The sequence below is a fragment of the Rosa chinensis genome, chromosome 5 (genome assembly GCF_002994745.2).
Source record: "Rosa chinensis cultivar Old Blush chromosome 5, RchiOBHm-V2, whole genome shotgun sequence".
NCBI classification, from domain to species: domain Eukaryota; kingdom Viridiplantae; phylum Streptophyta; class Magnoliopsida; order Rosales; family Rosaceae; genus Rosa; species Rosa chinensis.
In genome coordinates this window covers 12,704,098-12,717,566 of record NC_037092.1, presented here as the reverse complement: position 1 = coordinate 12,717,566, position 13,469 = coordinate 12,704,098, and the positions used below count along the sequence as shown (strand labels likewise).

Here is a 13,469-nt window from a genome sequence, read left to right as displayed (position 1 = left end):
AAAAAAAAAAAAAAACTAGGTATATCATTATGATATGAGTTTGGTGTATGAATTCACAGACTCATATCATCAAGACAGTATGATTTTACATCTTGTCCAATTATTAGCTTTTTGGTGAAGCATGGTGTGCAATATTTTGAAATTCTCGTCATGTATGATATGATTTTGTATCCTATATATGTGAATGATACACCGATGTCTATAGTTACCAAAATAAGTGATGAAAAAACTAATTATTGAACAAGTTTGATTAGAAGCACAGAGACAATTGATTTAGGCTGTAAAGATTAAGGAGTAAATTAAAATCACCATTTCTCTATTTACGTTATGGTGTGAACACGAAGTCAATAATAATAACAAATCTATATAATATATAAAAGATATATAGTTTGAAGTAAACATACACAAGGCATCACTTGAGAATGAGGTGATTATCAGGAGGACTCTTATAGTTCATTGCTTATAGATACACAATTCAAGTAAAATATTTGTAGAAAAGAGAGAGAATATATATATAGTAAAAACGTAGCGTTCTACATAGGAAGAACTCTATCTAGTCATAAAAATATTTCAGTCCCAACTTGGGCTAATTTAATTAATTATAAACAGTCAACCAAGCTTAGGTTTATTTATTAATTATTTATAAACAAATTGAAAGGTATTCTATATAGTTGAAGATATACATAGTGAATCCGAAGCTATTAATCAAACAGCTCGGAAGTTAATACTACAAATTAAACAAACCACACAACTCAAACGTATATTGTTTTACCATCCCATGCATGCTAGCTAGCTATTTTCTCTAGTATGGAAGAGTAGGGATACTTTGTTCGTTCCTAAAGAAATTACCAGGATCAACCTTGGTCTTAATAAGCACCAATTTATCGAAATTTTCCTTGAAATACTTGACCCCAAAAACTCTTCCCTCAAAATAGCTTCCCTTGTCATTATGGTTGATCCCAATGTCGAGATCTTTATAGTTGAAGATGTTGGGAAAATTAATAGAATGGAAATAATAACTCCAACCACAAAAGGATAATATGCAAAGAAATAAAACGAGTAAAGGAAAGTGAACACCAGAAATAACGTGGTTCAGCAAAATGCCTACGTCCACGGAGCAGCAACAACAAGAACTTCCACTATGATAATGTGGGTACAAGAGATACACAACTTCAAGAACAACTACTTGAAGGAAACTCTCTTTCACACTTGTTTTGCTACCTAACCACAACTACACTCTCAACATGTAGTAAAACACTCTTCACTCTCTACTTGGATGAAGATGTTTATCTCACACAGTTTGTAGGTTGGGCTCTCGGCCTCTTTTCTGCACTCTCCTCTTCCTTGTGCTTCTTCGACTGCCGATATGGGATTATATATCCCACACTCTCTCTTCAGCTCTCTCTTAGTGCATGCTTTCTACTTTCTTCTTTTGCATGTTTTCTGCTACCTTTTTGCTTTCACCTTTTCCCTGTTTCCTGCGCAGAAAACATGCCTCCATGTTTTCATTTGCTTTTTCCTTTTGTCTTCCACTTTCTTTATCTTGCTTTCTTTCTTTGCCTCCCACGTTCTTCTTCCTCCAATTAAGGAGGGATGGCCCAACAATCTCCCCCTCCCGACTTAGATGGAGGGATGCGTCAATCCTGACGCACTTCTGCAAAACTCAAATTTTTGCTGTTGAACAACTTTGGTCAACATATCTGAAATGTTCTTGTTGGTGTGGATTTTCCTCAACTGGAAAAACTTCTTTGACACTGCATCTCGGATCCAATGATACCGATGATCAATGTGCTTAGTGCGAGGGTGATACATTGAATTTTTGCTCAAGTGAATAGCACTCTGACTATCACAATGTACCACATAATTTCCTTGCTTCACACCCAACTCTTGAACGAACCTTTGCAGCCATATCATTTCCTTGCCAGCTTCATTTGCTGCTAAGTACTCTGATTCTGTGGTGGATAATGCAACACACTTCTGTAACTTGGACTGCCATGACACAGCTCCCCCAGAAAATGTAAATAAGTATGCAGAAGTGGACTTTCGATTATCAAGGTCTCCTGCCAAATCTGCATCTGTAAAACCTTCCAAGATTGGTTCTGATCCACCAAAACATAAACACAACTTTGAGGTGCCCCTCAAATATTTGAGTATCCACTTGACAGCTTCCCAATGCTCTCTGCCAGGATTAGAAAGATATCTACTAACAACACCAACTGCATGTGCAATATCAGGGCGAGTGCATACCATGGCATACATAAGACTACCAACAGCTGACGAGTAAGGGATACCTGCCATCTTGTCTTTCTCCACTTGTGTTGTTGGACATGATAATCTGCTTAACTTGAAATGATTACCTAGAGGTGAGCTTACTGACTTAGCTTCTTTCATGTTGAACCTTTCAAGCACTCGTTCAACATACCTCTCCTGTGACAACCATAATTTCTTCGCCTGCCTGTCACGAGTAATCTCCATGCCCAAAATCTGTTTAGCTGGCCCTAAGTCTTTCATATCAAATGACTTTGATAAATCTGCTTTCAACTTGCGAATCATAGAAACATCTTTGCCCACTATTAACATATCATCAACATAGAGCAACAAGATAATGAAGTTACCTCCAGTAAACCGCTGGAGATACACACATGGATCTGCATCAGTTCTCTTGTACCCATGACCCACCATGAATGAGTCAAATTTCTTGTACCATTGCCTTGGCGCTTGCTTAAGCCCGTATAGACTTTTCTTCAACTTGCAAACCATGTGCTGCTTTCTCTCGACTTCGAAACCTTCTGGTTGCTCCATGTATATTTCTTCTTCCAAATCACCATGAAGAAATGCAGTTTTCACATCTAACTGCTCCACCTCAAGATCCATGCTAGCTGCCATGCCCAAAATGATTCTGATAGAAGTCATCTTGACAACTGGTGAGAAGATCTCATCAAAATCTATTCCTTCCTTCTGCCCAAAACCTTTCACTACCAAGCGAGCCTTGAACTTTGTCAACTGTTCATTCTCGTCTCTCTTCAACTTGAACACCCATTTATTTTTGAGTGCTTTTCTGCCTTTAGGAAGCTCCACCAATTCATAGGTGTCATTCTTCAATAAGGACTCCATTTCAGACTTCATCGCCAACATCCACTTATCACAGTCTGCATGAGTCTTTGCCTCCTCAAAGCATTCAGGCTCTCCATCATTGGTCAACAGAATGTATCTGGAATATGGATCATCTCCATCACTAGTCACCAATATATATTGTGAAGAATGATACTTGGTATTTGGCTTTGGCTCTCTGTTGGATCTTCGAACTGGTACTTGGGCATTTTCTAGCTGCTCCCCCTGATTTGGCTCCCCCTGATCATTATCTTCAGGTTCTGCTGCTTCTGCTTCCGCCATATCAGGAACATCTTCATTTACCATATCTTGAGCTTTGTTACTAGGTTCTTCTTGAAGTGGTGATGAATCGTATGTGAGCTGGTCTGCATGTTCTACTTCATTTTTGTCAAAATCCGCAATGGTTTGACCTTCATGAAACACCACATCTCTGCTTCTGAATAATTTCTTGGTCTTTGGATTCCACAATCGGTAGCCCATCTCTTCATTGCCATATCCAAGAAAGATACACGGCATGGCCTTGTCATCCAGCTTTGATCTTTGCTCCTTTGGCACATGTGCAAATGCTTTGCACCCAAACACCCTCAAGTGGGAATATGAAGCACTTCTACCGGTCCAAACTCCTTCGGGAGTCTCCAAGCCCAACGGTACACATGGTGTTCGGTTAATAAGGTAACATGCAGTTGTCATTGCTTCGCCCCAAAACTTCTTTGTCAGGTTGGCCGTCTTCAGCATGCTTCTCACTTTTTCTAGAATGGTGCGGTTCATCCTCTCTGCGACACCATTATGTTGTGGGGTGCCAGGAATTGTCTTCACGTGTTTGATGCCATGCTTCGAACAATAATCTCTGAACTCGTTCGAAGTGTACTCTCCGCCATTGTCACTACGGATACATTTGAGAGTTCTCCCTGTCTCCCTCTCCACCATGGCATGAAATTCCTTAAAGGTTTGAAACACCTGGTCTTTTGTTTTCAACAAATAAACCCAAACCTTTCGTGAAGCATCATCAATATAAGTGACAAAATATTTATTATGACCTACTGATTCAACTTCCATAGGGCCACATACATCTGAGTGTACTAGGTCTAATACATTTTCTTTCCTCGTAAATGTTCTTGTGAAACTAACTTTATGTTGTTTACCAAATAAACAATAATCACAAGAGTCAAGTGAGGTACCTTTGGCAAAGGGAATTAGAGACTTCTTTGCCAAAACTTGCAATCCCTTCTCACTCATATGACCTAGTCGCTTGTGCCATAGACTTGGAGAAGAGTCGTCTGCAACATTCAATTCTCCTTTGCATATTTTGCCATATGTCTTATAGAGGGTGCAACACATCTTCCCTCTAGCAATCACCAACGATCCCTTGGTAAGCCTCCACTTTTGATCACCTCCATGATGATGAAACCCTTGTCGGTCAAGCACACCAGTTGACATCAAATTGAGACGTAGACCCGGAACATATCTAACATCTTTTAACATAAGCTTGTTGCCCAAATCGGTCTCAAAACAAATATCTCCAATTCCTGAAATCTTGGAGTAACCATCGTTGCCCATCTTCACCCTCCCAAAGTCACCGCCTTGGTATGTAGTGAAGTACTCCAAGTGTGGAGTAGCATGGAAAGAAGCTCCAGAATCAACGACCCATGCAACACTGGAACAATCATCAACATGTAAGCATTCACCTTCAAGACAAAGGAACTCACATTCATCATGAGACACGGAAGCTGCAGTGTTTCTCGTGTCATCGTTCGGTTGATGAGTATTGCCATCTCGACCCTCCTTCGGATCCTTCTTCAATTTGTTGCAATTCTTCTTCATGTGGCCAAAAATACCACAATGATGGCATTTTCCATTGAATCTTGTTCTGGATCTGCTCATACTTCTTCCATGGCCTTTGGGTCCTCTGCTTTTGCTCCTTCCTCTATGCTCCGTCACAAAGACTTGGCTATTGTCCGAGCTTGAAGATTTTCTTCTAGTTTCTTCATTCAACATGTTATTTTTAACATTATCCATAGACAATACACCATCTGGAGCAGAATTACTTACAGTTACAACAAAGGTCTCCCAATTGTCCGGCAATGATCCCAATAGCAACAAGGCTTGCAACTCGTCATCAATCTTCATGTCCATCGTGGCCAATTGATTGATTGTACTTTGGAAGTTGTTGAGGTGCTCGGTCACTCTAACACCATCTTTGTACTTCATGTTTACGAGCTCCTTGATTAGAAATGCTTTCTTGGCAGCAGTCTTCTTCTCGAACAAGGACGTCAACTTCAGCCATAATTCACGTGCATTGGTTTCATTAGACACATGGTGGAATACACTGTCATCCACCCATTCGCGGATGTAACCGATGGCTTTGCGGTTCATCTTAGTCCAAGTCGGAACTGAAGTTCCTTCCGGCTTGGCCGCCTCTCCTACGATTGGCTCATGCAAATCTTTGCAATAGAGAATATCCTCCATTCTCGGCTTCCATGTAATCCAATTAGAGTGGTTGAGTCGGATCATGGTACTCCTTGAACTTTCCATTCTAACTCCTTACAAACCAAGTGCTCTGATACCACTGTTGGGAAAATTAATAGAATGGAAATAATAACTCCAACCACAAAAGGATAATATGCAAAGAAATAAAACGAGTAAAGGAAAGTGAACACCAGAAATAACGTGGTTCAGCAAAATGCCTACGTCCACGGAGCAGCAACAACAAGAACTTCCACTATGATAATGTGGGTACAAGAGATACACAACTTCAAGAACAACTACTTGAAGGAAACTCTCTTTCACACTTGTTTTGCTACCTAACCACAACTACACTCTCAACATGTAGTAAAACACTCTTCACTCTCTACTTGGATGAAGATGTTTATCTCACACAGTTTGTAGGTTGGGCTCTCGGCCTCTTTTCTGCACTCTCCTCTTCCTTGTGCTTCTTCGACTGCCGATATGGGATTATATATCCCACACTCTCTCTTCAGCTCTCTCTTAGTGCATGCTTTCTACTTTCTTCTTTTGCATGTTTTCTGCTACCTTTTTGCTTTCACCTTTTCCCTGTTTCCTGCGCAGAAAACATGCCTCCATGTTTTCATTTGCTTTTTCCTTTTGTCTTCCACTTTCTTTATCTTGCTTTCTTTCTTTGCCTCCCACGTTCTTCTTCCTCCAATTAAGGAGGGATGGCCCAACAGAAGAAGGCTTCCCTCGGGTTCTTGGAAACGAAAGGAGTCATGTACTCGAACAACTTCCTCGTCAAATCGATGTATTTCTCCGCAGCCTCGGACCCAGAAGCGTCCCAGTTTGTTGCATACTGAACCTTCCAGAGATTGCCAGCTCTATGTGGAAAAGGTTTTGCAGATGCCGCAATCTCAGCCATTCTTCCGCCGTAAGGATTGAAAGTCAACATGGGCGTCTGCAACTCGATCATTTTCTGAATAATCCACTTCAAACCAGCTTTCGGAATTGGCTGCTTGACGTAGTCCGACTTCCTCTTCAAGTGGGTAAGTACTTGAGGAACTCTAGAGAGCAAAGCCTCCGGAGCTGTCCCGTTTGCAAAGCTTGTCCAGAAAAGCGTCGATTCAACCCAACTCATTTCTTGGCAATCGGATTGCTCCAAACCCAGTTCAGGGAAACTCTTGTTCATCACGGTGAGTAGTCTTGCGGAGTCTCCAAGAAACAAGGCGTTGAATGTAGCTCTTAGAGTCTTTTCTCCAGTTTGAGAGCCAGTTACATTGACAACATCCATGGTAAGCCTGATGAACAAGTCATTGTCAAGCTTATTTGCGACATATTGCCAACGATACACAATGTCAGTTGCATTCTGTTCCAAGGTTCTTATAACCCTGAAAACAGTAACGGTCTCTGGGACGCGTACAAGGTTGATCTTGTAGGCGATCACCACTCCAAAGCTGGCTCCGCCGCCTCCGGTGATGGCCCAAAAGAGGTCTTCTCCCATCGATTTTCGATCAAGAAGTCTTCCACGCACATCAACTATTTGTGCATCGACTATGTTGTCAACTGACAAGCCGTACTTTCTCATCATGTTACCATATCCACCGCCACTGAAGTGTCCTCCAACACCGACTGTGGGGCATACACCTGCGGGAAATCCATGGACTTTGCTTTTCTCGTAAATTCTGTAGTAAACTTCGCCTAGAGTAGCACCTGCCTGGACCCATGCAGTCTCGGTTTTGATGTCTACGTTGATAGTTCGAAGATTAAACAGGTCGAGGATGAAGAATGGGACTTCAGCCACATACGACACACCCTCGTAATCGTGGCCTCCGCTTCTAATTTTCATCTGTAAGTTGTGCTTTTGAGCACAAAGGATGGCTTGTTGCACATGGGATACGTGCAATGCGGTGATAATAAGGTAAGGTTTTCGGGTGTATGATTCGTTGAAACGGAGGTTTCGGATGTAGGATTCCAAAACGGAGGAGTAAGAAGCATTGTTGGGAGTGTAAATTGCTGGACCGATTGGGTGAGAAGGGAGCGAATGGCTTAAAAGACATGAAACAAAGTTCTCAGGAGCTGAGGATGAAGCTGAGGCTGTACAAGAAATGGAGAGAACTAGAAGAATAGGAAGGAGTAAGAGCTGTGAAAGCCTTGGTGCCATTTCTAGCATGTGAGATATTTTGTGTATCTGGAAAAGTTCTGATTGGTTTGTGTTTTTGATGTGTGTACGGGTGGGAATTTATAGCGGATATGCGTTTGACCGAGACAAAGTTAATTCTCGAAAGTCTAAAGAATTAATTAGATTAGAATATTATGCAAATCACCTCCCATTAATTTTGACTTGCAGAAAATTCAAAGCAACAATAGATACATATAGTTTTCAATCTTTGTTTGTTTTTAATTTGTGCTCTTAGACCTGATAATAGGATAGATTTTAGTAAAAAAATTATCAACGAACTAAATAATAAACACTGCGTCGTTTAAGAGCAACTCCAACAGATTTCCTATATTTTGATTTTTCTCTACTTTAGGGAAAAATAAGTCTCTTTTGCTCCAACAGATTCCCTATTAACTATCCCTATTTTAGGGAAAGTGAGGAAAGAGAAAACCAAATTTCCTAAATTTACAGCAAACTCTAAAATTTTAAGAAAAAATATGGAGATTTTAGAAATTGTTGTAAAATAGGGAATCTGTTGGAGTTGGAGAAGAAAAAGATGTTAAAACTTTGACTTTTGCTTCCCTATAATACAGAAATTATAGGGAAACTGATGGAGTTGCTCTTAGTTAATACAGCCGGACTTCTTCTTTTTTTTTGGTTACAATATAGCCGGACTTTGACTCCTCAAATATCATCCACAATGTGCCCTAAGAATAATCATCAATCACCGGCATGCATACGCAAATCGAAACGTTATAGATCGATCTATGAATTCGGAAGGGTGTCCAGTTGTGAAGCAAAATAATTGCAATATATAGTCAGGGCATGGACCCTATATAGCACGTACTGATGGACCATTCATTTGAATTCAATGTGATATTATTGCCTTTGTAAGATTGTCGTGGTTATTATTGTACTGGGTACCAGACTTGTCAGCTATAATTTAGCTATGGTGCTTGTGGCTTTCACCTCGTCTCTCCATTGGATATGTCAATATGTATGATACGTTCTCTTCATAGGATATGTCAATATATATGACATGTAACTGGTTTTCAAGCTAGTTAGGATGGACACCAAGACTTGCACTTGGCTCAAAATAGCAGCAATTACAAGGGAAAAACGAAAACGACATCTGTAAGCCAAGACGGGCCAATGTCTTAAAGACATAAAACAAGAAGTCAATAACTAAACTTATACTGCTCGATCTGGAAATATCATAGTTCCGAGGATGTAATCAAAGGTGTTCATTCATCGTCTGGAGAGGTTGCCAGAAAACTAAGTTGGCATGAGGGGAACATCACAGGACAAGAATCCAACGAGAGAAGTTGGGACTTGGGAGAGGTCAAACCAAAATCTGTTTGTCATATAACTAATTACAGAAAGGGTGGTTTTACTATACAGCAATCTCGGGAATTGTGGATAATCGATTATCAAACACAGATGGCTACAAGTCCGATCCCTGAAAATGATTGTCGACGTAAGCTTTCTAAGAAGGCTCTTTGGATTAGATGTGTGTTCACCATAAAACTCAAACTAATTAGTCACGTACTAGTATTTGGGGAATCTTCTGAATGCTTTGTTCTTTTCCGTAAGAAGATAATTATGCATTATTAAGACCCTATCAATTGCAGTATTGCACCCTCAAGCCTTTCATGATTTTGACTGCCAGTTTTGGGCTAATAATGCGTAGGTCTAACCTAATCCTAACCCTAACCCTAATAATGCGCGTACGGGCTTAAATTGAGGACAATATATGCCAAGATCAATGATTGGGGGTTAGACCACATGCCTTAATTGTTAGTCGAAATCATATTTATATATATCAGAAAGTCTCCTTATAACAGGCAGTCAAAGTCAAACCACGTAGCTGATCACGTCAGTTATGTATAGCATCGTTGATTTCCATTACTTTTGCTCAAACAATTCAAAATCAGAGGGTTAGGCAGATAAGTACGTACGTATAGAGATCCGCCAGCATTATCCTTAATATCCAGTTCATTCACACATATATCTTCTTAACTTGCTGCTCTGGGAAGCAATGCAGCAATCATAGAGCTTCAAAAATAGTCAAAGATATGAACACCAGCCAGAAGTAATAGTAAAATAGAAAACCAAAGAAGATTACGAATATTATAGATGAGGAATTGAGGCTATAACTGCCGGAAGAACCCCTTTCTAATGGGATCAATCGACATTCCCATTACATAGTTAATTAAAAGTAAGCTCGATCTGCCAGGCGAGGCCAAGTCAATCCACAAGAGTTTCAATAGATCATATCAGAATAAAATCTCATAGTATTCTAAAATAATAACCAATAATTCCATCTGATTGAAACAGTGAATGGTCAACCAATCATTTTGATATATCAACAGGTATTGCTACTAAGTTTTAAATAGAGCTACCCGAATTCGAAAGCAAATGATCAAGAGCCTGCAGCTATAATACATTACGTGTTGCCGGAGCTGCTAGCTAGATACATCGGCAAGGCTACAAATATTATACATGTAAAACGAATTTGAAGCAATGTGCCCTATTTTCTAGAAGTTGATAATAACATATAAAATTAAGAAAGGGCTTATTGTTAATGATCTACGGTACGTCTATATGAGAGTATGCATATAGACGTTGAGCAGAATGGACCATGCCAACTATATATAAGCGTACATCAAATCTCTGAATCCGATTTGATGTGATTTTTGCACTAATTAATTTTCCAAATATCGTGTCTAGAACTCTAGAAGGAGAAGACCAAAGGATTCTGGATTTGCCTCCTTCGCAAGTACATACAAGTATACTACCTACATAATCCATAATTGGAAACTCCTTAATTTTCTTTCATTTCTCGTAAGTATCTAGCATGTTTCTGTGGTCAAATATGAACCCCTTGATTTTTCATACATGGCCGGGGAGGCGGGGAACAGTGAAGCAAGCAAAAACGTGCACATCAGAGAATCCATTTCCGTTTCTAAGTATGGAAGTAACATTTACAGTTAAATGCTACATATTTAATTAGTGTTAATTATTGAAAATTACATTTAGGGCCTTAGAGTTATTTTTTTGTGGTTATATCTGAGGTTGAGCTAGAATTAGCACATGTTGCATCAAGCATGTATACACCAGGGCCGGTGAGGTTGAGCTAAGTTCAGTGGTATGATGAAGTTGCCATTGTAGACAAACAATGGATAGATCATAGATGTTGTCAAACAATGAAACAAAATGTAGGGGTTCGGACTTTGGACATTGTCAACTATACAATTGGTTCTCAATGTGAAGGGTATGTTCTGCGGCAGCCTATTTTCATTTTACCTTTTTCTTCCAAAGTATTCCTATTGCAGTCTACAATATTATACAGCTTTCAGGTGCAATTTGGTTAAGTTTTAGACTTTTAATATAAAAGAAGGAAAAACAAAAAGACGTGATTGTCTTCTTTGGTTCACCTCAAATGAAATTCTGCGTAAATAAAATCCGAATCAATCCCTTCTTAAATTCTTTCTTATCATAATCCAAGAAACCACCCAAGAGATTACTGATGAGAGTGAAGTTCTCAGGTTCTTCATACAATGAAGGGATCCCAGAAACCCTAACCCAAACTCTAACATGCTTAAACTGGACTTCATGCAACGGCTTGACGCCGTCATACTCTTCAAAGCAAACTGGGGCTCAATCAAAACACCAGACCCCACCTCGGAGTACCTTGTTACGATCATGCACTTATTCAAAGGAGAACAAGAACAAATCTCCAAGCCCCTTCCTGAACCCTAAATTCTTTATCCACCATCCAAGTGCGATGGAAGTGAGCTTTGAATGCCTTAGGATCAACCGGCATGCGGGTCAGAGGTTTGCCAGGCAGAAAAGATTGGGAGGAACTACGCACAGGACCACCACTAATCTTTCCCAGATCAGTGGTGCTGCCACCTTCAACGAGGGTAAGAGAGGCAGCGAAGCTTGCTGTGACAGCATCAATGGAGGCCATTGAATGAATGGAGAGAAGACGAGGAAAAAAACGATAGTAGCTAGGGCGCCATAGAAGACTAGATTGAGAGAAAAGCTCTCCTAGGGTTTATGCATGAATATGCCTTAATTGTTAGTCAAAATCATATTAATATCTGAAAGTCTCCTTATAACAGGCAGTCAAAGTCAAACGACGCACCTGATCACGTCAGTTATCAGAGGGTTAGGCAGATAAGTACGTACGTATAGATACTCGCCAGCATTATCCTTAATATCCAGTTCATTCGCATAAATATCTTCTTAATTGCATTCGAAAGCTGTTGAGAATATATACATCCCACATGGAAAAAATGAGACCTTGTCTATGGGTTTATAAGGGTTTGGGCCACTCCATCCATTGCCAATTGGTTTTGGATGAGAACCCCATATTACTTTATCATGGTATCAAAGCCAAGTTATTCCACGTGTGCATACCTTGCGGCCACACAGTCTCCACGTCACCCAAAGTTGTCCACGTGTATGGCTTGAAAATTCGCCACACGTGCGGAGGCATGTTAAGAATATATTGCCTATGGGTTTATAAGGGTTTGGGTCACTCCATCCATTGCCAATTGGTTTTGGATGTGAACCCCAAGCAATGCAACAATAAAGAGCTTCAAAAACAGTCAAAAATATGAACTCCAGCCACAAGAAATAGTCAAATAGAAAACCAAAGAAGATTACGAATATTATAGATAAGGAACGGAGGCTATAACTGCCACGGGTTTCTAATGGGATCGATCGACATTCCCATTACATAGTTAATTAAAAGTAATCTCTGCCAGGCGAGGCCAAGTCAATCCACAAGAGTTTCAATACATCATATAAGAATAAAATCTCATATTATTCTAAAATAATAACCAATAATTCCATCTGATTGAACCAGTGAATAGTCAACCAATCATTTTTGTACTACAACAGTTTTAAATAGAGCTACCCGGATTCGAAAGCAATCGATCAAGAGCCTGCAGCAAATACATTACGTACGTACTATATATAGAAACTTTGGACTTTGGACATTGTCAACTATACAATTGGTTCTCAATGTCAAGGGTATGTTCTGCTGCAGCCTATTTTCATTTTACCTTTTTCTTCCAAAGCCTATTGCAGTCTACATATACAGCTTTCTGGTTAAGTTTTAGACTTTTAATATAAAAGAAGGAAAAAGAAAAAAAGAAAAAAACGTGATTGTCTTCTTTGGTTCACCTCAAACGAAATTCTGCAAAAACTCGAATACATAATTTCCAGCTATATATCAATCCAGGTCTCTATCAAATTATTAGTTAACTGCTTACTTAATTGGATCAGGCACCTTGTTTACCTCCCCAAGATGATGACTTAATTGGGTAGGGTTATCACCAATTTATATAATTTAGAAGATTTTATTGGTAACCATCTCTCTTTGATAAGGTCGCCAAGTCATCAACCCATTCTTCTTGAAAATTCTCCTCTTAAGCAAAACTTTCAGTCAATCAGATAAGAAGTTCTCAAAGAGATTCACATTAGGTGGTCTAACAAAATGTCGACCTCTAAATCTTCATACTCAAATCAAGGGATTCACATTAGGTGGTCTAACAACATTACTTTTTCTTGTCTTCTTTTAATAACTTAAAATGAGGCCCAAGTGTGTTGTAACTCAATTCTTGCCCCTACTTTCCAAAACATCAAATGAGGCCCAAGTGGGCTTAACTCATCTCAATGGAGGAATTTTCAAGTTTTGAATTTGTGATAGTATCTTAGGATATATTAATTCAGAGCTCAT

At 39.6% G+C, this 13,469-nt stretch overlaps 1 protein-coding gene across 1 annotated transcript; it reads right to left on the bottom strand.

Annotated features, from left to right (window-relative positions):
• Nucleotides 1-595: 595 nt before the first annotated feature.
• Nucleotides 596-7,769, bottom strand: LOC112165940 (berberine bridge enzyme-like 8). The gene is made up of 2 exons (XM_040519428.1): nt 6,301-7,769; nt 596-987 (listed from the first exon to the last, which is right to left on the bottom strand). The coding sequence occupies exons 1-2, from the start codon at nt 7,727-7,729 to the stop codon at nt 803-805; spliced, it is 1,614 nt and encodes a 537-aa protein (XP_040375362.1). The 5' UTR covers nt 7,730-7,769; the 3' UTR covers nt 596-802.
• Nucleotides 7,770-13,469: the final 5,700 nt, after the last annotated feature.